This window comes from Aythya marila (assembly GCF_965140915.1).
Source record: "Aythya marila genome assembly, chromosome: 3".
Classification (NCBI taxonomy): domain Eukaryota; kingdom Metazoa; phylum Chordata; class Aves; order Anseriformes; family Anatidae; genus Aythya; species Aythya marila.
In genome coordinates this window covers 5,101,511-5,128,914 of record NC_139044.1, presented here as the reverse complement: position 1 = coordinate 5,128,914, position 27,404 = coordinate 5,101,511, and the positions used below count along the sequence as shown (strand labels likewise).

The following is a 27,404-nucleotide window of genomic DNA, read 5'->3' as shown; positions in this document are numbered from 1 at the left end:
CCAAAACACAGATACTTTTTAAGTAGCTCCATTTATTTTTTTCATCGGTACAGGTGTGGCTGTGCATTAGGGTTTGCCAATACTCTCACGCTGTGACGACAGGCAGTAATTGTGTTGTGTCCAAGGTGCTGACCATGCACTTTTTTCCCCCTTTGGCCTGCTGGGGGTGGTTCTTTTGCAGGATGATTTGAAGCAGGCCTGGGGTGACAGTGCTGCAGCTGGATAATCTCTCCCAGAAACAAATGCACTTCAACGTCCAGTTTTATTGACACAAGCATGGCGTGGTGTCAGTAATAATGTCAGACGTTTTTAATACTACTTCGTGGTATTAAGGTTTTGTTAGTTTTGAAGTAAGTGAAGAAAAAACATGGGGCAAATGACATTTGTTATGCTATCAAAGGCAATCTTTAGGATTTATTTTAGAAATGAAAGCACTTCAGTGTGCAGAGCTACCTTTGAATTACTGGTAACTGAACAGACATAGGCTTTAAACTGTCCAAGGGGTAAAATTTGAGTTAGTGAGTCTTTCTTTTTTTACAAACACATCTTTTTTTTTTTTTTTTTTTATACTAGAAAAAAAAGAAAAAAAGCTGCCCGGCTGGCTGGGCGCAGCGGTTAACTCCCAAGCGGCGCTGCCCGCCCGCCCAGGCGTTAACGAGCCGCCCGTTGCCACGCCCCGGCCGCCATTTTGCGGCGGCCGCCGCCCCGCTCCCCTCAGGCCGCGCGCGCCTCACGCGGCCGCGCGTTGCCAGGCGACCGGACGCCGCGCGCGAGGCGGGCGCCGCCGCTGCACTGCGACAAGGCGGGGCGGGGCGGGGAGCGCCGCAGCGCGCGCGCCGCGCCCCACCCGGCCTCCCTATTGGCTCTCCGCCGCGGGAGGGGGCGGGGCTTCCCCGCTCGGGCGGCGCTGATTGGCGGGCGGCGGTGACAGGGAGCGGGGCCGGGGCGGCTCCCGCCTTGGTCCTGAGGAGCCGCCGGGTTCGCGGGGCCGCTCCGCGGCGGGCGGCTGCGGGGAGGCGGCTCCGTGACGGGCTGCGCGGGCACCCCGCGGGCACCCCGCGGCACGGCACGGCCCGGCCCGGCCGGGGGAAGGGCGGCAGCACGCGGCTCCTGGCGGCTCCTGGGGTGCGTCTTGTGCCGCCCGGCACAGGTGGGTGCGCGCTGTGAGGCGGGGCTGGCGGGCTCGGCGCCTGCCACAGCGCCTCAGCGTCCGCGGTGGCCGATTCGGCTTAAATCTTTGATTAAATCTTTGATTAAATCTTTGATTAAATCTTTTATAGCGCGAGGCTCAGAGCCTGCTGCGTTGTCTCCTTTAAAGCGTAAGCTCTCTTACAGGGGAGCTGCTCTTCTGCCTTTGGTGATCTGATACAATCACACGGTGGCCAAAGCGGTGGCTTAGGGAACGTGCGGCGTTACCAGTAATTTTTCTCTCACCAGGTGTGTTTTGTGAGGATCCCAGCGCTCCGTCACTTCTCACCTCAGCTAAGCCTGCTTTAAACCGGCTGCAACTTGCATATCAGGCAGCACAGGAGCTGGGCTGCGTATCTTATACCCACACAGGTTTTCCACTGGTGCTGAGCCGTCCTTACCTGGTCATTCCTTCCCAGAACAGCAGGTATACATATTTAGTGCCTTAATTGCAACTAACGCTGCTATCTGTGTTATATATATATATATAACATATATATATATATATCTGACTCACTAGACAAGTTTCCATCACCAAATTCCCACGTTGCCACCACTTGGCACTTCAGTCAGGATGAGTGTAAGGGCTCAATGAACGTAGGCACTCACCTACCTTTACCTCAAAATGGCATCTATCTTTGCTGGAAAGATTGGGCCCATCCTGTCTGGGAAGGATCTTTGTGCTTAAAAACTGGCTATTTGGCACGCTTTGCAAAAGATTTCATTTAGATGGGGTTGCTGAAGTGCTATGACTTTTATCAGATTGGCTCATCTTCCTAAAATGAAGCTCTTTAACCTGGTGCCCTCTTCTGTGTTTTGTTTGTTGTGTTTAAATCTCACAAATACCTGAAACCTAAGTATTATTTTAGTATGTTCTCTTTTTTTTTTTTTTTTTTTTTTTTTCCCCTGATGGTTTTATATAGCTGTTCTTTTGAGAGGATGACAGCTTACAGTTAGCTGCTATTCTGAATTCTATTTCTACTAATAAACTAAAAAAAATGCTGGAGTGATTTCTTCAATCAGAAGCAAAATCAGTGCTATGTTTTATGTTTTAATTGTCTCTTAGTTGCATGGAAAGTGATGCAAAAGAAATACCTACCTGTAGTAGTCTTCTGGTAACAAGCAATTAGTTAAATCTGCTACGATCCGGGTGTATTTTCCTTGAAATTCCTTATAGTCCTTGCTTTCTACAACAAAAGTCAAATTTCTGCATGTGACTTGTAGGTCCTCTTATTTATGTGATCTTGGTAAGGTGCTTCAGAAAAGGTCTACAGTGCTTCCAGAGTCCTTATTAAGCTCTCTGGCTGGGTGCTAGTTGAGTATGGAAGCCCTGATTAATGCCAGCAGTTTTCTCCCTGTGTATGCTAGCACAGTGCTTTGAACTTTTACTCTGCTCCCTGGTACTATACATAGCATGCTTTTAAATAACTAAATAAAGATATTTGTTTGTTTTTCCTTCAAACTGGGAGGACTGCATTTGTAAAGCATTCACTATTGACTTTACAGGCTTTGTACTGGTGTTTGGTCCAGTGCTCTACTTGAAACTGGAGGAATGAGGTTGCTTGGCCCTGATAATCCCAGCTGGGTGTCCTGAATGTTTCAGGACAACTCAAAACTGAGGTGCTCAGGATGAGAGCTGAGAGACAGCCCCGTGTTGTGCTTTGAGGCTTTATTGATTTCCCGGAGTTTCCCATGTAATTCCCTCTACAGCGGGAGTCTGGTTTATAAAACAAATAGGCAGAACAAGAAGAGATGGAAGTAGAAAGTTTGGAGAACAGAAAAATGTATTTAAGTGCAAATAAACTTAAATTTAGGAGCCCCCCTGTAGCTTTGGCTGTTTATTCCAGAATTGCAGGAGGTCCTGCTTCATATCGGAGGGCTCAGCGGTGTGCATCCCCCGTGGAAGCAGACACAGGATGGGTCCCTTTCAAAGCTGCAGAAGGGGGAGGTGGCTGTGGTAGTGTATCCCCCAAACAATCAAATACCAACAACTCTCAAAGCCTTCAGTTTACTGCTCTGTGGTAATTTGTGAGAAAAAATTGGTAATAATCATGGTAATATGTTGGTAATCATGGTAATAGTGTCACTTCCAGAAGCATGTCCTGCTTGGAGCTACAGTTCACAGCCTCTCCTCACCCCTTTCTCCCCTTTTTTTTCTTAATACTCTACAATTTTATGTGCAATTTTTCCGTTCCTCTGTGATGAAGCAATTCAAAGGTAATTCCTGCTGCAGTTGAGCTGGGTTTGATATGTTTTGCACGTCTGCTCCTTCCCCCCAAAGAATTTGAATGTGAAAATATGAAACACAAACCTGAGAGCATTAGGACGTGCCTGTAGTGCTGTGGCAAACATTTCCCATTGGAACTTGGGGAGTGTTGCGGGTGACTTAGATTAAGCTTTGGCAAACAATGCAGGCAGACTTGCTAACAACTTTTTCTTTTCTAGGCTTAAGCAGCCAAAGATGAGTCGTGGATTTTCAGAAAACAATAATTTTCCCTATGACAATAATCAAATGGTTTTGGATATGATTCTGTGCTCCCTAATCGGTGTTCCCCAGCCTATCAACTGGGACAGCGTGGCAAGGCTCGTTCCAGGATATACATCCAAAGAGGTGAGTTTACTAATACAAGTATCTGTCTACTCTAAGTAGTACTTTATGAAGAAGAAAACTTTGGGGAGGGAGGGGAATTGAAGTTTTTTTTATATTTTTTTTTAAAGTAATATATAATTACAAGAACTGAAAATGCTGAATGTGCAGTAGATAGAAAAAATATTTTTGTTTCTACAAAACTTGAACATTGGAATTAAGATATAGAGTCCGTATTTTATTTCATTAAAACTGATACAGAATAAAAATCAATGGAAAGTAAAAACTGAAAACAGATTTAGAAGAAAAAAAAAAAAAACACAAACAACTATGATGTTTCAAAATAAGATTATTTTAATGGAAAGGATGGCAGTACCTACTACCCTCCTGTAGCTTCTCGTGGCCTTACTAGCACACCTGATAATTTTCTGTGAATGATATTCTAACTCTAAGGAAATAAGAGTTACAGATCTTACTGTGAAGGAGAGCAATTGCCTTTCTTCCTTGGTCCTATGTGATGTGGCCTATTCTTTCTTTGGTTGGAATAGGATTTGGAAGAACCTAGTACCTCTCTATACTTAATCTCTTCGGGCTGCTGAATTTCCATGTGAAATTGTTTTCTTTATTTTTAAATAAAACTGATTTTTTTTTTTTTGAGTTATGAGGGAAAGCGAGTTAAAAGAGTAAAGTGTCTTTTGCCCTTGTGATTCAGTGAAGCTAGAAAAAACAAGCCAACAGTCTTTACTTTCTTATAAACTTAATCAAATGTGTCAGCTGACATTTGGAGCATTGCTCGTGGGCATCACTGTAACCTTCTATTTAGAATATCAAAGTGAACGATTGGGAGTAGAAGCTTGTGTGGAAGGTTTCTGCCTTTCAAGTGTTCAGCAAAGCACTAGGGGGCAGGAGGGTGTCTCCCATTTAGCTTTCAATTTGCAGGCAGTCCTATGCACCTTAAGCAAACAAAATAATTACAAAAATCTTAGTGACATCTCTCCCTATGTTAACTAAGATAATGTGATCAATTAGTACATATCTGGCCTGAAGAGTTGTGTCACAGGAGAGTTGCCTGTGGAATTAAGCAGACTTACAGGTATGTGTAAGTTACCCGTGCACAGGATTCTGCAGAACCAAACCCATCACTGTCCTTGTGAGTTACAGAATTACAAAATGGGAAGACTTCCTTGTTCATAAAAACAAGGAGTGGAGAGTTGATAACAGTGCAGAGGAAATCGCCAGTTCCATGTGTCCAGTCAGAGTGGAAATCATAAAGGGAAAGAGTAATAATTATGAAGCAGTTATAGCCACTTGTATTTGACAGCGTTTGTGGCAGAAGGACTAGCTACAAAAAGAGACTTTAAACTCTCCTTTAACTTCACTTTTGAAGATCTGGTTTAAAATCACAGGCCTTAAGGATGTAAAGGTTGAAACAGGTTCCACCTAACTTTATTGTTACTGTTTAATTTTGGCAAATTTTATTGTGTGCTTATGTGCTTTTCTGATACCACGAAGTAGGAGGCGTTATAAGTCTAATATCAGCATGATCAAACTGTTCATGGCAAATATGAAATGCAATATCTGCCTCAAATTATAGTTATTAAAAATGTACTGAAAGCTACTGCTTCATTGTCCTATCATTTAATCTTGTGACAGTGTGCAAAAAGGTTTGATGAACTAAAAAGCAGTGGAAGTTCACCCGTTGACAACCAGTATAATCCCCTGATGGCTGCTGGTGGGAATCCTGTGGAAACTTTAGCCACGTACATCAAATCCTCCTTGCTCAATACACAGACAGAGTTTCAGGAGCCTGCTATTGGGCAGGATTCCATTACAATAACTGGTATGTTTTTAGTCCTTCTGAAATATATTGCCTTTTGTTATGATCCGAATGTGCATGCTTTTCTGTCTGGAGTGGTGAGACCACCCAGGAACAGAACTTTTTGCCTTTGCAAGAGAAGAGTTAAGCATACGCATAATACATACGTGAAGTCTCGTATCGTGAAGTTTGTGTCGAGGCAGTGTTGATTTGTTTGGGTATTTTTGATAATTTGCCCTTTCAAATATGCAGGAGTGCATAAATCTGTATGCTAGATCCTTCTGTTCAGCATTTTTGGTAAGGAGAGGAATTACTCTTCTGTTTTGTATCCCGTGTTGGCGTTGTTAAACCTACAACTGCTTGCAAACACAATAAGCTGTGTTATTCAAATAACATGAAAGCTGTGTGCAGAAAAGGTGTGGAAAAGTGAGATGATGATCCCTCAAGGTCAGACTTTCCTCTCCCAGCAAACTTGCCAATTGTTTGGTGGCAAGAAAGCTACACAGGAGCTGGGAGCATATTCTAGTCACTTTTTGATGCTGGATAGTCTTGCAGCAACATACAATGTGCCTTAAGTCAATGATGTGTCCCAGGAATGCTTTGACAGAACAGGACCAACCCTAATAGTTGTGTAGTGATCGAAATAAAATTAAATATCTCCTTAAGTACCTCTACTATGTGGAGTTTTAATTAACTGTATGATAGTTATCCTCTGGATTTCATTATACTCTGAGATGTCTTCAGCACCTCGTAGGACTTGGCCAATGTGTTGCATGACAAATTTGCTTCATTGCAGTAATGAGTAAACCATTTCTGTGGTGCAAATTTAGAAGACAGTGAAGTGTTAAAATGGTCTTTGTTAGGGCATCTTTCACTGTTGCATCTTTCACTGTTGCAGCTTTCTGGTCACTTATTTTTGCAGGAGAAAAACAGCTCTTTGACCTTTGCTGCAGAATGAATAAAACATTTTTAATTTATCTCGCAATGACATGGAAACTGTATATGGAGTAGGTAGACCAAAAATGCTTTCATCAGCTTTCAATGTTGTACTTGTTAAATGCATTATGTGGAATAAATACTTCTTGCACCCACGGGTGGCTACTTAGAAGATTAGTAGCTTCCCAGTAGGCAGTTAACAAGCTAACTCTGCTCACAGAGCTCTTTACACAATTACTGCATGTTTTCTTTTTAACACTTTAATACATGTAATAAGTATTAATACAGTACCCCAATGTTTCCTACTATAAGATCCTAGCATGAGATGATTTCTGTTTTCTAACATGTTTCCTGTGTGACTTTGGATAAATATTTTACTCTGTTTATATGTAACTAGCTAATATTAAATTAGGGTAATTAATCTTTTTCTCACAGGCTTGTAGTGAACTCACCCTCTTAACATTTGTGAGGTACTAGTATATTTCAGAATTAAGGATTTGAAAAAAGTCTCTTTGTAAACTTATGTTTTTTCATCAATTACTTCCTAGTGTATTTACTCATATCTGCACCTTTTTTAAGATCAAAAATGTGGGGCCTGTTTGGATTTGTTTGTAGACACGAAAAAGTAATCAAATTTGTTTTGAGTTGGATTATGCTTTTATTCGAGGTGTGAAAACTTACTTATTATTAGCTAATTTTAAAGCAAACTGCTGCTAAGTCCTTCTAAATAAGTATTATGGCAGTAAACAAGCACATAAGACAGTTTTACTCAAGATATCTGTTACTAGCTTTCAGAATTTGAAACATCTTTGCTGAAAGAAGAAAAAAATATAGGAAATGTGTGGTAAAGCTCTGTTAGTTTGGCTCTGTTGCATATTCTTGTCAGAGTTATTTCCTTTTCTTCGGTAAATAACTTCCGTGTGGCCAAAACACATTTCTTAATATTTGCAGACAGAGCTCTTCTATGTCATTTTTTCCACAGGCCTTGCCTTTAAAGCATTTACCTTACCTTGCATTCAAAATTTAGGACTCCTGCCTTGGCTGTGGAATGGCTGCACTGAAGGCTGTGGCTGACTCAGGCCTTTCCAAGGTTCTCCTAGGGTCTGTCCAGTAAACGTTCCCGTTTTATTAACTGCCTTTCTTCAATTATGGCCTTACTGAGGCTTGGCCAAGCAAGACCTTAGGCTGTATCTTTGGAGAAAGTTTTGTTTCTTTGGCCTTTGATGTGATAACTGCTTTCCTGACAGGCATAACTGCTGTGTTCTGAACTATACAGAGTTTCCAGATCATTTCTGCTGTCACTCTGCTATTGTAACGTAGCCACAAGATGAGAAGGTCTATTTTAGGTATTTTTGGAAGAGTGCAGCCTCTTCCACTGCACAAGAGAGAGAGAAGGTGCTTCTGGAGCCTGTTCCCTAGAAATCTGAGAGTGGGGATCCGTTCATCACAGTAGGAACAGTTACTCAACATCTGAATGCTGGTGTTGTCTTAACCCTTGATCCAGGACCCAGTGGGTTTGACGTCTAGACATTCTGGCCTTCACCAGGTTTTGTGTGCACGTTCCACTGCTTTTAGTGTGTTTGTGACAAAAACCTATCAGAATTAAAGTTCAGCTGTCCTTTATACGTGAACTGAGCTGCATGATGTAGTTCTAGGATGAGAAGGATTTGGTCTGCATTTTAGGAGCATGGCTTCGGGCAGTTGGCTTCTTAAAGCCACACACTTAAAAAACTTAGCAAAAACACATCTACAAAGATTTCTGTGAGTTAGTTTGGAAGCAGCTTATTTTCAGAGCTAAAAAAAGTGTGGTTAAGAGGTGGTGTTAATCTCAAGTAGTTATATCCTGGCAGCAAAGCTGCATGAAAATAGAAGTTTTGATGTGGCAGAGTCTTAAGACCCACATCCCACAAAGCAGATGAGGAGAGCTGAAGGCTGGATTCTATGCTCAGAAAGAAATACTGACGACTTTGCACGAATCTCATTGCTCTGTATTCAGACAGGATTGATTTGGGTTTCCAGCCAAGTGTCTGGGCAACCCAGCAATGTTGCTGATCTACATTGCTGTTTTATGGCATTCAGGGCAGGAACTTGGCTTATCTAGCAGCCCTTATGGTAGCACAAATCTATTGCTGGTTACGTAACATTGCTCTGTTACGACAGCCGTGCTTCAAGATAACAAAAAGGAAAAGGTGAGGCATTTTTGATCTAATGCAGCCTTTTTTTCCTTACACTTAAGGAAGGCCCAGCACAACCTCTGCAAGGAATTGTTCATCAGAATCTGACAAAGGTCCTGTGCATAACAGTGGAGAAAACACTCATGAAAGCCAAGGGTAAGAAGATCTTTGCGTTTGTTACCTAGGGGTTTACAGAGCTGACAGAAAGATGTCTAAAGTTCTCTCACAATTCTTCTATCACAAAGAACACAGCTAGGAACATCCTAATAAACGCCATAAGAAATTTTGTAACCTTTTCTTGCAACAGAAATGTTAGATGTTGGTTTGAGAACTTCAAATGTGCAGTAGGGATAGCTTATGTAGGAATCTGCCCGTAGTGTTCCTCTGAATGACTGATCGCTGCTGTGGTGAGAATGGGAACCAGAGCCTGATTTTAAAAAGAAGTAAATCAAGACTGATGCTTAATAACATTAAATATATATTAAAAAAAAAAATCTGTGAACATAGGTTTGTTCTGTTCATGTGGAAGAAGGAAAATAAAACTGTAAATGAAAAGTGCAAGTGAGTGACTTTACTACTAACTCAAATAGCCATGCACATCACATGTTTTCTGTACCAAGTAAGTACGCCTAGAAAAACATGTTTGATTCAAGCGTAAGGTTAGAGATTTTTCTGTGGAGACAGTGTTTACTGATTCTAGCTTTTACTTAAGACATAGTCAAAAGAGTTTTAATTTCCACTGATGAAAATTGCTGTTGTATGTTCTTATTGTCCTTCTGTGCTTCAGTAAGGTAGGCATATGTTTATGCCTATCTTTTCAAGAAAATAAAAAAGGGAGAACAAATAAGTTCTTTATGTAATTCAGGTAGTACCCCATAACAAATTGGAGACAAAAATCAGAGGCTTGAGCTCAATCTTTTTTCTCCAGTCCTTGAAATGGTAAATGGCAGTGATCTTGTCAGAGGACGTGCATTTGTGTTTTTCACCAGGTGTCTGACAGTACTCTGCATTAATATTTAATAACTGCAATTTGTTTTGCTTCTGTTAATAAAAATCTGTTGGAGACACCAGTTTTGCAATGTGTGCTTGTGATTTGGAGATGAAGTCTTGGAGTTTTATCATTCTAATTGGTCCTTATGTGTACTTATGGTCCTAATTGGTTTTGTGGCTTGCTTTCCTTTGAGGCCAAACATGGTGATACATGTGTGTGATGAAGCAAAAAACCTCAAAGAAGATTTTGTTTGTCCTCGAGACCTTTTGATATCGGAAATGAAATATTTTGCTGAATATCTGTCAGTGGATGCCCAGCGCTGGGAGGAGGTGGACATTTCCGTGCACTGTGATGTTCACATCTTTGACTGGTTGATAAGATATGTTAAAAGGAACACCAAAGATTGCGAAGCTAATGAAATGCCCACTCTAGGTAAAAAAAAAACAAAAAAAAAACAATATGTAGAGCATTTGTTGCAGGTTTGTTATGGTCTGTACTAATGAAAGGTTAAAGTTTTTGCTACAGTTCAGCTCGTCTCTTTCTGTTGTACTAACGTTTTTCATTTGTTAGAAAAGTGTTACAACAGAAGATTCATTGATCATTATAGCAGACGTCTCTGATTCCTTAACACTGGCATTTTCAAGGATAGCTTAAACAGTGAAAAAGGTCTGACAGTTTGGGATCTGGTGGTTTTAATTAAGGTTCTTCAGACATCTTCTGAACAAGAATAGAGTGGTAGTTATAGAACAGTGACAATTGTATTAGGTTTTGGTTTGTTTCCCTTCTGCTCCCTACTTTCTAAAATATGAATCTGATACAGCAATCTGATACAACAGCAGAAGAACTTTTCCTTTATAAGTTTGAGGCAAGTTTTTAATCTGTGATTATATCTATGATTTATCTGATCTATTTAATCTATTATTTGTAAATACAAACAAAGCTAGAATAGCGTTAAAGCTTGAAAAGCAGAGGTTACATTGAGCAAAACTTCATCTGGGTATGGTGGCTAGCGATGGACTTTTATCTTGCTTGTAATCGTTTAGTCACTGTATTCCTGTGAAGGCACTTGTTCCAGTCTTTATAAATTCCAGATTGTTGTGCTCTGGCCACCTAGATGATAAACCAAGGCTTTGCATACTAGAAGGTGGAATAATGAGTTGATTGTTCTAAAAAATAATATTTAAAACAGATATGAAATGTGTAGCGGGAGGGATGCAATGTGAAATTACCAGAAGAATTAATGGAAAAAAAACTTTCTTTTTGCCTTCTAGAACCAGCAAATGTCATATCAATTCTTATTTCTTCTGAGTTTTTGAAGATGGATTCATTAGTAAGTATTAAGAAAGGATTCTGTGCCATAAGAGTACAGTTAGTCTCTGTCTAACAACTTGTTTGTTGTACTTCTGCTGTTATGTAAACAGCTGATGACAGATGCAATGAGGGCCTTTTAAAGATTTTGCCACTTTTCTTATTCAAGGCAGTAATCTAAAATTTGCAGAATCTCAATAGGGACGCAGAAAACGTACAGAGGAAGTTATTTCTAAATGTTATAGTGAAATCCTGGATTTATCTTCCGATGACTGATTCAAGTAATGTCAGAATCTGTCTTTGACAGGTTTTATTAAAAAGATTACTAAATCAGTGAATACCTCCTATTTTGTGTTCTTACACAAAAAACTTCCATAGCTTAGGATCTGGTTCTCCTTCAGCTCTGCCTATTGACTTGTTTGTTAAAATGTTTGTCAAGTTCTGTCATTAGGGCGACCTACAATTAAACACATAGCAAATTTAGCTGTTTAATACTGAGATCCAGGTGATGCTGATGTATAATGGTTCTCTTTTGCAAGCCATTGCGAGGTACTGCTTACTGAAGGCAAAACATTTGTGGAGTTGTTTTCCAGATTCCTGTAGAAACCTTTTGGAGGAGAACACAAATGGACTCAGTCAAGTTAATTCGTAGTCTCTTTTAAACAAATCTGAGACTTGCTTTTTGTTTTTGGGTAGAACTGAAATAGTTTTCTAAAACACTAGATGCTTTCTAAAAAACGAAACAAAACAAAAAAACAAGAACCAAACAAAAACCTACAACAGTTTGAAGTAATTAGCGCATCTTTTGAGATTGCTTTGTTTAGAATGCTTTAAAATTACTTTTAATGTTTCTGTTTTTCCTAGGTAGAAAAATGTATTCATTATTGCCACAAAAATATGAATGCTATTGTAGCCACACCCTGTAATATGAATTGTATCAATGTTAACCTTGTCACAAATATTGCTGATCTCTTCACGCACAATGAAGTGGAAGAGCTGAAGGACAAGAGAGATAAATTCAAAAGGTAACTTTTTGCCCTGTAATACATTACTGAAGTGCTATAGGGCTTTTGGATCATTTTTTGGATCATTATATGACACACTGTGAAGTTTGGAATCATGTATGTACAATTTATATTCTCATATAACATATCTTCATCATAGAACATGATGAAGTGACTTCAGAATTTTTTATTAAAATTACAAGCAAAAGGAGAGGTTTTTATATGAGGCAAGCTGAAGACAAAGGTCCCACTAGGAGTGTGACATGGACGAATTATTCATGAATTCTCATGTGAAAGCCAGGATTAGGGTGAGGAACCATGACATGACACGCTTCTAATTCTTACAGTTTGTTTTCAGCAATCTGTGAACTATGTTGTTTGGACATAAAATTTAGGGTGGCTGGAATCCTGAAGAGTTGTGATTGAGTACTATTTTAGAAAGCATACAGAAGGACTCTGGCTTAGTCAGTATCAAGAGAAGGGTCAGTTATTGGAGTTATTGGAAGGCAGACTGACAGAAAAGGAAGAATGAAGTTGAAACTTCTTTTAATCAATAGGGATGATGGCATTCTAGGCAGGGTAGAAGCTGGCAGCTTAAATTGTCGAACAATATAATAGAGGGGGAAAAATTTAAGGGATCTCTTTCTTCACATCATAATAAAAATGATGACTAGAGATGACTAGGCCAGGAACCAATTATCTAAACGGATTATTTTAAAGCAAAATCACATTAAAAGCTGGATTCTGAAAGAAACACAGCGACTTTTGCAAATCGTTAGAATATAACTCTTAGTCTCAGTATACATAAAACATTTTTTTCTAATGGGTAAGCTGTGTTGCTGTCGTTAATAGTAAACTGTTCTGCAAGAAGATTGAGAGACTATTCGATCCAGAGTACGTAAATCCAGATTCTCGGGGAAGTGCTGCAACATTATACAGGTGTGGTCTTTTTTTTTGTTTGTTACTACTTCAATTGCAAGGGCAGTCCCTATAATTGCTCTTAATCCAATATTTTGTCTTCTATTTTTATTTTTAAATCTAGATGCTGTTTATGTAAAAAGCTGCTAACTAAAGAAACTGAAAGAAGAATTCCATGTGTCCCAGGAAAAATCAACATAGATCAACATGGGAATATTGTCTTTGTACATATAAGGTAGTGAATATATATGTTTTTTTTTCCTTCAGCTAAATGATATTGTGTGATTTTACAAAACGCTACATGTTTAGGAATTATCAGATACTTGCATTGCAAAATGAAATGAAGGATACATATAGAACAGTGAATTGTTTAAATTTTTGCAGTACTGGGAGGGGAGGGAAAGAGTTGAGGGAGAGTATGATGATCTGAAATTCATTCATCAGTGCAGCTGCTGCAATATGGAAAAACTCCAGGCATGATTACTGGGACGGCTATTTTGGGTTGTACTGCTTTACACAGAAAATACTCAGTTAATTGTTTCAGCTAATTGTTTTTAAGATATATGGAGCTGATTTGACAAATTGAATTAAAGGCTGCTTTACTACAGGGCTCATTATGGAATGGTAGCTCCATCTCTGCAAGCAAAGGAATGTTGAAGATTATATTCTAGGCTGACTTTATACTGTCAAATCAAATAATCAGCCTGCTTCAAAACTATTATAAATAAACATTGCCAGTTGTTCTTCTGTTCTAAAGTATTTGTCCAAGGAACTTCCAGGACCTGTTCTGCATCTGTGCCTTGTTCATTTGACACAAATGTTTAATTAACTTCTGTCTCTTTGAGCCATGTTTGTAAACAGTTGGATTCTCCTTCATGAATGTCAGTGCACGACGTGCTGCAGTTTTCCCTTCCTCCTCACATACCCCCTTTAAGGAAGACAGTGGGAAGTTAATAATGGGAGGCCTTTCTCAACGTATCTATTCGATTCAGAACAACCAAAACATGGTTCAGTGTCAGCTCCCAAGAAAATGCATTCATCTAGTGTTACCTTCCACAAGGTTTTGATTAAGTTCTACCTACCAGTCTAAACAGAACTGAATCTGTTATCCTGTCCTGACATATTAAAATCATTGGTGATTAGCCACTTAAAATTCATTAACTGTAGTATTGAAGCTGACTATGTAGCTGATATGCAGTTTGTAGTTGTATTATTAAAAAATACAGATTTTTAAAGTTATTCAGAGAATTATTTAAGTTCTAATTATTGTAGTACTTGCAACTGCTTCTCTACACAGAATCCTTTTATTATTCCTTAGATGAGGTGGTGTTGGCCACTGATAAATTCAGGCTTATGATCTAATACAAACCTCTCTTTAACGATTTAAAATTAGTTTTATATGTATTGGTCTTCCAATGGTACCTAGAGCTAATTCCCAGTTGGAACCACTGCTTTGTTAGTCTAGGTCAGATGTACATATAATAAAAAATAGCTCAGGACAGGCTTAAAATTGTGGGAAAACAGTATCTGCTCCTTCTGAGGACAACATGCGCCAGTGCTGGTTGTGTATTCTCTTTTGAATTATGAAGAGGTGTTTGTCATTTTATCACTTGGAAGGAACAAAGGCTGTAATGTGCGCTATTTTTAAGACCAGAAGTCTCAGACACAGGTGTTCATAAAAAGCAAACAAAAAAAAAAGTCTCCTGTTGTCAAGCTTTAATTACTGACTGACTAATCGCTGTTGCGTTGCAGGTGCCTAGAAGTATATATACTCTGGCTTTTAAATCAAATAAAGTAGAGTGACAGGACTTTGCTTCTGTTGCACAACATTATTACTCTACATAAGAAAACGCAATTTCATTGATCTTGTTTGCATGTGCATATTTCAATTCCTTCTACTCTGCATATTGTTTTTCTTTTGTTTCATGGTTCTGATTTCCAAGGGCTCAATATTTATCTTATCTTATATATTTGCAATATGTGGAGCTTGAGAGGAAGCAAGCTGTAATTCTTTGTTGTTAGTATGCTTAGGATGTTGTGAAACACGTTTCTATCATGGTCTGAATTTAATGATTCATTAAATTCATCATCCTTCCTGTCCTGAACTCTTCTGTAGGATTTCCACCAGTGGAAGATGTGGTGTTCTGCTCCTTCTCCAATTCACCTTTCTTGTGGCTTGATCAAAACAGTTTTATTGACTTTGTGTACAACCTGACATTCTGCTTTTTCAGAGATAAAACCTGGGAAGTCCATGAGTACTTAATTGGCCTTCATGAAGAATTAAAATCTTGGCGTGATGTTTATTGGCGTCTCTGGGGGACTGTCAATTGGTTGACCTGTTCAAGATGTAATCAAGTTAGTCTATTTTCATTTTCACTTGTTTGGTAGCTGGTTTATTGTGGGTGAGGTTTGGGGGTGAGGCAGAGATCAAAACAGGTCAGAAAATATATTCCTTCCTTCCCTTTGGCCTGTTGGTTTTGTCACCAACTGGCTTCCAGTGATTATTTATTTATTTATTTATTTATTTTGAGTGGGAGAGATGATTGTTTGCATTGTGGAAGTAACATTCTGTGGTTCTTGACTTTCAAGTACTATTTTTTCCATCATTTTCCCTTTTCCTTTTGTTCTGGTCACTCAATGCAAAACAAGACTAAATTAAAATGTTTATTCTCTGGCTGCTCAGGTTTTAGTGAGTGAAATAGTCTTCCTATGGGTTATTGAGTGTTTGCATTTTGGGACGTGGCAATAAAGTTTGATATGCATTCCTTATAGTGCAAAATTAACTTCCATAAGTAACCTCATCTCTCATTATGTCTCTTTTTATTCTGATGTAGAGTTTCCTGTGTACCGAATTCTCCCATTGCCAGTACCATCCACAGCCAGTTCTTTATCCAGGTGTAGCAAGTGCTCTGGGCTCAACCGGGACAGGAGTATATCCCTGTTGTAACCAAAAAGTGCTTCGATTTGATCCTACTACCCTCCCAAAGGTACTTAAATACTAGCTCACTTTTAAAACAGCATAACAAAGGGGGAGGAATGTGGAATATGTTACAAAAATAGATCTTTTCCAAAATAAGGACTGTAAATTGTTGCGGTATCCTGCAGACTTGCTGCAGGGTAGGATGAGGACTGACCCCTGAAATCAGTCTCCGTCCTGTTTTAGTGTCTTGATCTGAGAACCATCCAAGGATAGCAGCATTCCCTGGCTGGCAGGGTGGAGCATGGGTCTGGAGGAGAGGGCACTGCAGTAATCCCAGAAAGGCTTTTTTTTATTTCTTTCCATTTCTATAACAGCATGTGTAGTGCAAGCAAGGGATATCCATCTGTTCCCTTTTGTCTTTATACATTTGACTATGTTTAATGCTAAAATTGAAAATGAAACAGTTCTCTAAATATTGTTTTTCCTACATAGTGAACTCTGCTTTACTTCTCAGAATCTCTGCTTCTAGAGGTTTGTTAACTTTAGCAAGAGCAGAATCAATGTCACCTCTAGAATTAAAACGTCATCTATATGGTTTACATCCTGAGAAAACTTCTGAGTTTACAGACAAAATGTTTTTAGAAAGCTAATTTTTTTTATTGTATTTACCAAAATCAGTTCTTCCCATTAACTCATTCCTCTGATGTGTATGTATCACAGGGCTGTCAAGTGAGGGATCACATGGTCGGCTCGCCCTCAGGAAATGAAGATGAGGATGCTTTATCATCTCAGACTACTAAAATACTGAATGATTTGCTCCATCATAGAGACGTTATTGTTGTTCCTTTCACTAAGGATGAGAATAGGTAAGAACATTGCATTGTTACTGATATCTTAGCCTTGAACGCTTTGTGTGTTCATGTTGAATTTAATCTCTCTGTTTTTACATGGGTGACAGGGCACTTTCTAAAGGTAACTTAATTGGAAAGGGAAGAACAAATACTGTTGCCTTTTACATTTGAAGTAGATGTGTAGTCATTCAATCTCCATAACCATTCATTCCTATCTTTATTTATATTTTAATGGATTGTTAGCAAAATATTATGTGGGTGATCTGGGAGCGTTTTTCTTTTGATGAGTACAGAGAGACTGGTTCTAAGTTGTGAAATAGAAAAATAATATAATTCTGTTTCATGTGTTTCTGTAAGTGACTCTGGCATTGGGCTCTGTGATGAAAAAGGCATTGAATGTGACGTACTCGTAGAGCCAAATACACCGTGGGGCCCCAAAACTGGAGAAGTCAATGCTGTGAGTGACTGCTAATGTTTTTTCCCCAGTCTTTCCAATAATGAAGAGCCTTACAAGGGTACTTTGAAGAATTCATTAAATAACCTTGATAAATAAATAAAATACATTGATAGAGGAAAAGGTGCACCACTGAGCACTGCAGGATAGCATAGGCTAGTGAAGGTATAAAATGCCTAGTTGATTAAAAAGTGAAACATTTACCAACTGTGCCAGAAATATTTCTGTAAAGCAGAAGTAATTCTCTGGGTGTCTGAGCTTTGCAGCCCGTTTATAGCCCAATGGTATTTAAGGAACCAGTCATATTCTACAATACATCTGGTGGCAAAGTTTATTTATTGCCACCTTCATTTGTCTACTGATGCATATCTGGGTACGTATGTCCCTGTGGCTTTTATAAATCCATATAAATGAAGTACAATAATACGTTTTTTTTGTTTGTTTGTTTGTTTATTTCCAAGGCATTTACTTCCCAGTACATAGTACTTTTCAGAGCTATGATTCATTTATGTTTCTGTGTCAGATCAAAAGAGATACTTTCAATGCCAAATTTGTGTAGACTGTTTATAGTACTACCTCTCTTTTAAAGAGATCTTTCATGCAAAGATAAGTTTTTGAAGATCTGCACCCATTATGGAACTTCAGGTAACTCAATGATCCTGTTGGTAGCATGATGCTGCTGATAGCATAAGAAGTTCAAACAGTGTCAGTAGCTCTCCAGCAACAAATGCAGGAAACTTTAAAATCTTAACTCCGTAATGATCTGGTGCATAACAGCCACCCAGCCCTGGACTGTTGTTTTCGTATTACATACACAGATAAATATTTTTAAGCTAAGGTTAGGTGAATTGAAACATGACTCTGAATTCACAGTGTTTAATTGATTAATTGGACAAACAAGTTGTAAACTATTAGTTATTCCACCAAAATGTAAAGCTAAAAATGAAAGTAGATTTTCCAGGAGCTACCAAGGTAGATTGCTGTTACTTTTAGCATGTTGTTTTTGGGATTCTACTCACTTCTTTTTTTTCCTTCTAATCATAATTAATTCTTTAACTTATGTCTCTTCTTTTTGTGACTACAGTTTCTTTCTCTGAAGAACTGGACTTTACAACTGGTTAGTAAAATGCTTTGTTCACATTTTCAGGCATTTGCACTTCTGCCATGGCAGAAAACTAGCTTTGCTTTTTTTTAATCTTATTTTCTTACTAATTTAGACAAAAGTTTTATTTTCTTTTGTGGTAATGTGGAGTGGAGTGTGAAGTGCTACGTTAGCCTGAATAAAAATTAACATTTCCTTTTAAAATTCTTATAAATGATAGCAATAGATCAGCAGCCTAGTAGGTCATTAGGCAGACAGAAATGTAAATCTTCAAAAACAGAGTTTTTAGTGCCTGTCTCTTTGGTTTGTCTGAGATGTACGTATCCAAATGATGTATTCGTAGTGTGCTGCAACATGCATGCTCTGTTACTTAATTACTGAGTATCTCAGCAGTTTCAGGATATAGCAACCCTCAGTAAAACCCTAAGAAATCTTGTATTTTACTATATTTTATGGCTACATGGCTATCTCAGATATTTGCCATCAAAGCTTTAATTTTCTTATTAAATAGAAATAATATATCCAACAATATTTTGGATGCTAAATGCAGAATCATGCAATGATACAGGCTGGGAAGAGATTTCTAGTGGTCATCTTAGATATTTCATCTCACTCGCAAACCAGGGCTGACTTTAAAGTTAGACTCAACTTCAAAGCTTTATCACTTTGCCCATACCCAGTCAAATATTGGTTATCTCTGAAGATGGAGAGACCACAGCCTCTCTGCGAAACTTCTTAGAATGTTTAACCACTTGGGAGAAATACAATAAAAACATCTGTCAAAACATTCTAAGCAAAGATCTGAAATTACTTTCTCAACATTTGAGAACAATTTAACTTTGCACGTAGTTACATCACTAAGATGTGGAGTTAGATTTGAAAACAACTCCTCTGGGACAGATTTGATGTATCATTAATTAGGAATCAAGCCTCGCCTATAATCTGTGGCACTTTTAGAAACAGCAGTCATTGTTATCTGAAGAAGAGGAGTATACCACTGGCTCAGAGATCACTGAGGATGAAGTGGGGGATGAAGAAGAAGTATGCAGGAAACCAGGTATAACAATAGTGTGTATATTCAACCTCTCTGGAATTTTAGAAATAAAGACTCAAGACAGCAGAATTCTTCTGTATAGGAGCTCTAAACATTAGGAATTTTTTAAGTAAAAATACTATTTCAATTTTATTTCTAGTTTTTCTTTGTTTAGGTATAAATTACCCTATTGCTAATTGTCATCAAAAATATTGGCAAACAAGGGAAGTTGCAACTACTCACATTCTAGATGTCCTCGAAGTTGATCAAGGGCATATTTTGCAGGAAGGACTATCAAATGACTGTTTTGAAGTTTTGCCTAGATAAATGTTGGAAAAAATGCAGTGGCTACATAGCTATACTTCCTACATGCCTTTGTTTTTTAATACTGTTCTGATTATATGACATTATGAAAGGACTAGTGGGTGTGGCTAGAACTTTGTCTGCATTAAAGATAAGCTCTGTATAAGCTAAAATGATTTTCATTTTTTTTGTTGTTGTTTTAATTACGATAAGGGGTTTAGGAATGTGGAAAGCCAAAAAAAAAAAAAAAAACAACAGCTTTTCATTTCCACATTAATAATGAGCCACTTGATCTGAGGCACTTCATTTTTATTTTTGTCTTAACTTGAAAGAATAGGAGTGTACAAGTTCATTTAATTTATTAAAAAAAAAAATTGCATGAAGATTTATAGTTTGACTTCTAAGTTGTTTTGTCTGATATCACTCAGTTTGTTGATTAATGTAATATGGTCAGAGAGGCAGTTGGTATGTGTACTTACTTTTTAATTTACAAGAGAAAACTTGTGCAGTTATGTGTCATTACCGTTTATTTCAAATACGTGTTCGAATAATGCACGCTTCTAATGGAAAAGCATTTGAGTAATCTGTGTGTATTACCATGTCCATAACACTGACCAAGAAAGAGAAAATTACCTGTTTGTTTACTTTCCCTGTAAAGGAATAGGGGAGAAAAGTCCTTTTGTAGCTGCATAGTTGTGAAATTCCAAATATCTGTGATTGTGTCAGTCAGTAGATTTTTATTTTTATTTTTTCAATTAGCAGGGAGAAAGGAGAAATTAAAGAAATTCTACAAGCACCCAAAGAAAGTGCTTTCTTCACCTAGTATTCAGAAAAAGGAGAAGGCATCTGAGAAGGTAAAATCAGAGCTGTGAAGTTAGCCTCTCTGAGTTGAATAATGAGGATTTTACTTAAGTCTTGGACATGATGTTAAAATATACTTAATGTATTTTTATTTCTTTGATAGTCAAGTTCCCGAGATGCATCTCCTTTCATGTAAGTAGTTCTCAAAGTCCTTGAGAACTTACTGTAGTACATTGCTTTCTGTAAACTGTTACTGATAACATTCTGTGCATCTTTCTTTTCTAATCAGTGTGAGTATGCAGCAGAACAAATGGGATGCCTCCAGGTCACTAAGATTCAATCAAGATGCTCAAAGAGAAGATGGTCCGTTCTTGCATGAGTCTAGCTTTTGTAATCGTAATATTATGCAAAGAAAATTATTCTTTCATATAAGAAATGGCTAATTTTCTTGAAATATGACAATTTAGAGAGCTTTAGGTTGAATTTAATCTCAGCTATAAGGGTTGTTTGTTTTTTTCATAGTTCTTCCTCATTTGGAAGAGAACACACTTCAACTAGGCTAGCTGTTAGTAATCACCTCTATCCAAACTACACAGCAGTCTCAGATTCTTCCAAACTGTACAAAAATATTCATACAGCTAGGAACTCCTAAAAATATTACTTCAGGATTTGATTGGTGTTTATTAGCAATCTCAAATATTCTACAGCAGAAAAATCTCTGTAGCAGGAAAATTGAAATAAAATTCACCATGTAAAACTAAATTGTAGTCTTGCACAAAGGCTGAAAAATAAATGGGCAATGTTGAGACTTCTGACTAAAAATATTGGAAAAGAGTTCCAAGTTTGCAGGAGAAAAAGAAAAAAATATTCCAAGTGTATGTTAGGGTGCTTTATGTTTTGTAGTTTCTCCTGTGTAATCTCTGTAGGTTATGTGGTGTCATATGGTGACTTGGCAAGAATGCAAATATTTTTTCTTGCATCCCTGTACCATTTGTTGTCTGGGCAAATAAGTAGAGATAAACATTCACTTGCATCTCCTTCCCAGTCTTTCTGACTAAAAATACTTAGAAAGTTATTTGTTTATTCTCCTTTTTTAATATCTCCTGAGATTTTTGTGCATTACTGCTGTTTTGAAAATCTCTGCCTCAAAACCCTTTCTGTAGTTTCTTTATCTCAGTGTAATTCCTCAGGCTGATTCCGGTATCTACCAAGAATACTACTGAAGCTAGATAATTTATCAAGATCAAGAATTTTGGTTGCTCGAGGTTTTTGTATGAGCTGAAAAGAAAGAGTGTTATTTTTGCAAATAGGATATCACTGAAGTGTGTGTAGTTCTTCTTTGTCTTCAGCAGCAAGAAAAACCTGTTCTAAATATTCTTTTTCTGACAGATCAGAGAAGAATGTCTGAGATTACAGGGCACTTAATAAAAATGAGACTGGGAGACCTTGATCGAATCAAATCAAAAGACAGCAAAGAAGTAAGTCTTTTCCTGTGTTTACAGAATTAAAGTGATCCTTAGTAACAAAAACATGTGACAAAATTGAAAATACTATCTTCTCATTTACTAACATGGAGCACTGAATTTGATTGATTTTCATTTTCTTGTAAGCATGGGTGGAGGATTTTTGGTTTTGTTTTTTGGTTGGTTGGTTGTTCTCTTGTTTTGGCAAAGCAGTTAAATAATCATTTTTAACCTTCACTGCCTTTAAAAACTGGATATGGAAAACAGGATGGGTTTAAAAGGTTTTGGTACTCAGTTGTGGCAAAGAAATTAGGCCATAAGTTCTCCTAAATATTAATGATTTTTATGAAAAGTCACTGATTAAACTGAGATAATGTCACAACTTTTTTTTTTTTTTTTATGCATTCCAGTATGCAGGAGGTATTTATTCTAGACTTGAAGCTCAGATAAAGGCCTCAGCACATGTCAGTACCCGACAAATCAATGCTGAGAAGAATGCCAGGTAAGATATTAAAATAAAATGAAAATGCAGAACAGGGATCTCTGGGGAGGCTGTGGGGGGGTGGAAATTGTTTAAATTAATCATGCTTCATTTCATACACTTTTTTGCATCAACATCCCTTCTGGCAGGTTAACCATATATGATGTGAAAGCTTCCTTTGTCAAAGTAAACTACAGCTAAGAGAGTGAAACTCTTGTGCCCATGCTGGAAGAACTGCTTTTATGTTGGAAGACTTACTGTTCTTTCAATATACATTTTGTTGAAATTATATATATAAGTGTAAAATTGTTAGTTAAGATTCTTTAGCCCATCCTCTGGCCTCCTTCCAAAAAAAAAAAAAAAAAAAAAAAACACAAAACAATAATTAAAAAAAATAACATTCATTACTGTATATTGGTCATCTACACCTCAAAGGGATAAAAGAAAAATTAAGTGAGGTGCTGGCAAACTGGTTTTAGAGCCTAGAACTGGTCATAACTTGGTCAGCAGGTGAGTCTCTGAAGCTAAACCTTATAATGAAGCTGTTGACAGACTTTAAAAGATGTGCTGGATGCTTCAAATATCTTATCAGAGGAATTTCTTGCAGGTCTTATTTCTGTCCAAAGAATGCAGGTGCCCGTAGTGATGCAAAAGAAGTTATTTGACATTACAGTTCTTTTGAATAGCGTTACAGTTTAATATTGCAGTTCTTTGTTTGAATGCAGTTTGTAGCTGCAGGTATACTGGCAGAGAGGCAGCTTTCTCAAACTGTGAGATGTTTTTCCTCCTTCTCTCAGAACACACTAACATGAAAACAACTTCAAATAAATACTGACCAGAGAGCTACTTCATAATAAGCAAACAGAAATTTGAGCTGTAATAACCCACATATGTTTCTTATGTGCTCCTAATCCAGGTCAAAATCCCGTTTTGGTCAAGGCCGTCCAACATAAGGACTCATGGAAAAACTGTAGCTGGAATACTTCACTGCTTCCTGAAGCTATATGGCACTTTGATATATGGAGAATGCATATCTCCAAAAGCTTTGACTTGATAAGCAGTGACTTATTTATTACTTTTCACTTTGTAAATTATTTTGTGTGATAAATGAATGCAAGTCCAATAAGGTCTGTACTTATTTCAATTGTAAATATACTATTTCTTATATTTAAATTTAATTGCTTTTTAGGCTATTGTGTTGAGTTGCATAGAAAATATTTTATAAACATACAAAGTTAACTTATTCAACTAACTTTATTTATTGGGAAGACAAATATTTCTTTTGGTATGATAGAAATAGTAAAAAGGAAAAAGCAAGACTACTGAATTCTGAGTACAGTCAGCAGTGTTAATACTGCTAAAATATATATATGTATATTTATGTTGCATTTGATAGTATGTTTTAGGTCAGTCTTCTGGGGATTTGCATTTAAAGTCAGTGACAATACAGTAGCTGTGACTTAGATTAGTTTAAGCAGTTTAATGCAGTTCTGAGGCTTCCTTTTGTATAGCCACGCAATTCCCATTCATGTGAAGGTGGGTATCAGGTAGAGACTAGACCTCTGAAGATTATTGAAATACTGTGATGATGCAGTATCTCATCTTGCATGTGGAACACTTGCTTTACTTGCATGTGAAATTCATTCTTTTTTCCATATCATATCTGATTCCTCTTGCACAATACAATGTTTTGTTCCCTTCTGATGTCCAGACCTTAGGAGGCAAAGCAGTTCCGTCTCTTTGCCTTACCACTAAATTACCTAGCAGATAGGTTATTAATTAGCCACCTTCAAATGAGAGGAATCATTAGGACAATTTGTGCATATAGATATTTTGGGTCTAGTTTCTATCTGAAACCTGCCTCAATAACACTGTTTAGAAGTCAGATGCACTTTCAAGTTCCGTATTTGGAGCAATAGAATACAAGTTTGTGTATATGTCAAATCTAGGGCTACCAAAATGAAATAAGTTGCCTAGAAAATAATTCATATATGAGCAAAGAAAATGGCAATAATGGCAATAATAATGGCTGAATTCAAGTAAACACATTCTGACTTTTTTGAAACAGGTAGAAAGAGCGCTCAGGGAAAGTTTATTCTGGACCACAGCTGTTTAAAAAAAAAAAAAAAAAAAAAAAGGAAAAAAAAAGTGAGTTTGGTGTAATTTTAAGTCTGCAAGATCCTGGGGGGAAGGACAGGGTGGGACAAGGAGAGGGAGATCATCATTGAAATGCACTCTTCTCTCCACTCAGCCTTTTTTGTTTGTCTTGTTTCTTGAGAATTTTCAGTAGGCATTAGAAGACTATGATAGCAATACTTGAAAATATTGCTTTCAGTGTGGAAGATTTTTAATAAATTAAAAATGAATGTTTATTATGTGTTTTGTCCAATGCAAATTCAGAGCCCAAATAAAACTAACGGGCAAAACTGTGCATTTCAGTGGCTTTGACCTGTATTTAAGTAAGTAAGGCTTTACTAATGCCTCAGGTCTGTTTGCAAGTAGTACTGCAGCTTTAGGCCGTTACAGTAAACATTGAAAGACTGATTGTTGTATGCTGAAAGAGAAAGTATTTAAAATCCACTGAATAAAAAAAATAATTAACAGAATAAGAGTTTTGCTACAATACTGTAGCTTCTGATAGAGGATTATTCCAAATAGTAAACTTTGCCATAAAAGTTGCAGGCTGCATGTGTGTGTGTGTTGTTTTCTTAGAACTACTGACTAGAAAAGGAGGGAAAATCCTTCTGGTTTTGTTTTGTGGGGAAAAAGCCAGTTTTATGTGCCAGTATTGTTATATTCAAAAATATTTTTGAGCATATAACAATAGCATACATGATATGCGGTCTTTTTTCCCCCCTTGCCTACCACCTTGAATTTCTATCTTGTATTAATTTTGAAGATTGTCTTGGTTTAATGGAAATAAAAGTTACTGATTTAAGAAGTGTGTGTTTTTTATGGATACTTACAAGAAATAAGTACATGATTTTTTTTATGACGTCAATCATGCTTGTGTATTTGTGATTAAATTGCAGCTTCATGATACAGGCTTTTTATCTGTCAACATCGGAATATGGACGAAGGCTGAACTGTCCCAAATCTATGAGAACTTGAAAGTATTTTTATCTGCATTGAGTTTTGAAGCTGGATTAAAAGTTCCTGAGTGAGATGCCCTGCAAATGACCCAAGTATGCAAAAAGCCAAACTAAGCTATGCTAAAAACATATTTAAGTTTGCTTCCCACTGCCACAGTGCCGATAATACCTTTTAAACAGTCTGACAAATCTGTGAATAGGATTAGTTTTCATTACTCTGCTTTTAGAACTTGCTGTATGCATGTCCTCTATATGTATGGCTGCAATACGGGAACATTATGGCTCGAAATCTTGGAGAAAGGGCCAGAACAATAAATTTAGCCACAGTAATGCCTCCAAGAGAAAAAGAGTACATGTTAAAAGAAATATGGACGTATGGTTGCCCTGGTAAGTGAATAGACATGAGCATATTTGATGTAACTGAAAGGATGCTTATTTTTGCAAGAAGGGAATTGATTTTTTTTTAAACATTGCTTCATGTTCTTGTTGAGTGTACAGACATACTACATTACATTGCAGAATTGCTCCTTTATATGCGATACTTGCTTGAACAATTAGGTGAAGTTCCTTGCTCCTTTTGGCACTTCCCATTCCATACTTGGCAAATGTGAAGCCTTAAGGTATTCTTGGTGTCCAAGATAGCAGCATACATAGACAAATACTGAAGCCATTCCTTCTGCAGCTAATTCTTGGTGAAATCTAATCTTTATGAACTGTACCACTGTGTTCTGAATTGCAGCCAGAGAGTTTCTCTATTTCTTTATAATTAGGCATAATTAGGAAGTAAGGGAGACTGCACTTTATTCATCTTACAGCAGGAAAACGTATACTGGTGAATTCTCACTTGGCTGTCCCTAGATGAGTTTAAAACAAACACAAACCAGCCAAAGGCTTGTCCGGACTTGAGGTCAAGTTGCAGTGCAGAATGGCTGTGTCCCTAAGGTTGCTCTCTCTTCCTGTCCCTGAGCATCATGATGAAACCATCAGCCAGTTTGAAAGCAAAATCAAGGGACACAAGTTGCACAGGACCGCACTATCTCCTCTTGTCTGGAAGTAGCAAGGGCTTTGGATGGTAATTTGGTAGGTGGTGCCTCGTGTTGAAAGTTGGCCCTTGGTTTGGGGAGGACTGCACACTCCTGCACAGCCCTCGATAGGTGCCTGTCATCTGTAGTCTGGTGTGGTACAAGTGTGCATCCCACTGCTTCCCGTTGTTGTGTCCCGTGTGTTCAGCACTTAACATTCCTCAGAGACGTAGCTGGTGGCTGGGCTGATACATTCTAGTTGTGTTTTAGATACTATCACCTCTCTGAGTGACTGTCAGTTACAGAAATGACTTTTTTTTTTTTTTTTTTTTTTTACTTTGGGGGGTGTCAAGGAGGGGGCAATTTTCTAAATCTCTGTATTCCCACCCCACCCTGCCCCCTCAGGTTGTATTCTTCCTGTTACATAGCTTGTTTGGCATTACAAAGCAGCTCATCCTTCTCTTTCCCTGGGTACGAAATGTAGAAGACAAATGATCATCTCCACTCTTTTCAGGGGTTGACCATTATGAGACATGGGTGGTGAGGGCACTGTTACGATGCCTCTCTTTGAGCTTGGGCTGTTGATGGCAGAAAACAATTACTGAGCTGAAGGAAGGATCTTGCATGGCAGCCTCTGACTAAGACCATCTTAGCTAAGCATCTATTGCAGCTTGTGAAGACTGGAAACATCACCGAGCTGCATCTGAGCAGTAGTTTTAATTCTATGCCTACCTGTATGTGACCTTGAACTTAAATTGTTTTTTGCATTGGGTTTGTGTGTGCTAATGGCCTACATCCTTCAGCTTCTAGGCTGCCTTTCCACAGATAATGAGGAGTGGAGTTTAATACTTCAAGTTCTTACATGATTTTTCATTGACCTTGCTACCAGAGGTCCCTGAAAATATTGATGCTGTTTCACTTTTACTGTGATTTGGAATGTCTAAAAGTAGATCTTCATTA

The 27,404-nt window shown here is 37.8% G+C and overlaps 1 protein-coding gene across 3 annotated transcripts; it reads left to right on the top strand.

Moving 5' to 3' along the window:
• Nucleotides 1–763: 763 nt before the first annotated feature.
• SANBR (SANT and BTB domain regulator of CSR) lies at nucleotides 764–25,250 on the top strand. Of its 3 annotated transcripts, XM_082755468.1 has the most exons (22): nucleotides 764–1,150; nucleotides 1,438–1,615; nucleotides 3,634–3,799; nucleotides 5,429–5,615; nucleotides 8,764–8,857; nucleotides 9,886–10,124; nucleotides 10,964–11,022; nucleotides 11,865–12,025; nucleotides 12,857–12,943; nucleotides 13,047–13,157; nucleotides 15,154–15,277; nucleotides 15,757–15,909; nucleotides 16,563–16,708; nucleotides 17,051–17,150; nucleotides 18,232–18,264; nucleotides 19,207–19,306; nucleotides 20,345–20,439; nucleotides 20,550–20,578; nucleotides 20,676–20,749; nucleotides 21,776–21,864; nucleotides 22,260–22,351; nucleotides 23,247–25,250. In XM_082755468.1, exons 3-22 carry the CDS (start codon nucleotides 3,650–3,652, stop codon nucleotides 23,281–23,283), a joined length of 2,160 nt encoding a protein of 719 aa, XP_082611594.1. In that variant the 5' UTR covers nucleotides 764–1,150; nucleotides 1,438–1,615; nucleotides 3,634–3,649; the 3' UTR covers nucleotides 23,284–25,250. The 3 variants fall into 3 exon arrangements, with proteins under 3 accessions (XP_082611594.1, XP_082611595.1, XP_082611596.1); XM_082755469.1 differs by lacking the exon at nucleotides 5,429–5,615; XM_082755470.1 differs by lacking the exons at nucleotides 764–1,150; nucleotides 1,438–1,615; nucleotides 5,429–5,615 and having other exon boundaries at nucleotides 3,753–3,799; nucleotides 8,768–8,857.
• Nucleotides 25,251–27,404: the final 2,154 nt, after the last annotated feature.

What these genes read in the sequence shown, in the direction of transcription:
- SANBR (XM_082755468.1), top strand. Translation starts at nt 3,650, where the DNA reads ATGAGTCGTGGATTTTCAGAAAACAATAATTTTCCCTATGACAATAAT. An exon ending in TAATGAAATGCCCACTCTAG is followed by an intron (nt 10,125 to 10,963) that starts GTAAAAAAAAAA and finishes TTTGCCTTCTAG; the next exon opens with AACCAGCAAATGTCATATCA. An exon ending in AAACTGGAGAAGTCAATGCT is followed by an intron (nt 17,151 to 18,231) that starts GTGAGTGACTGC and finishes TTGTGACTACAG; the next exon opens with TTTCTTTCTCTGAAGAACTG.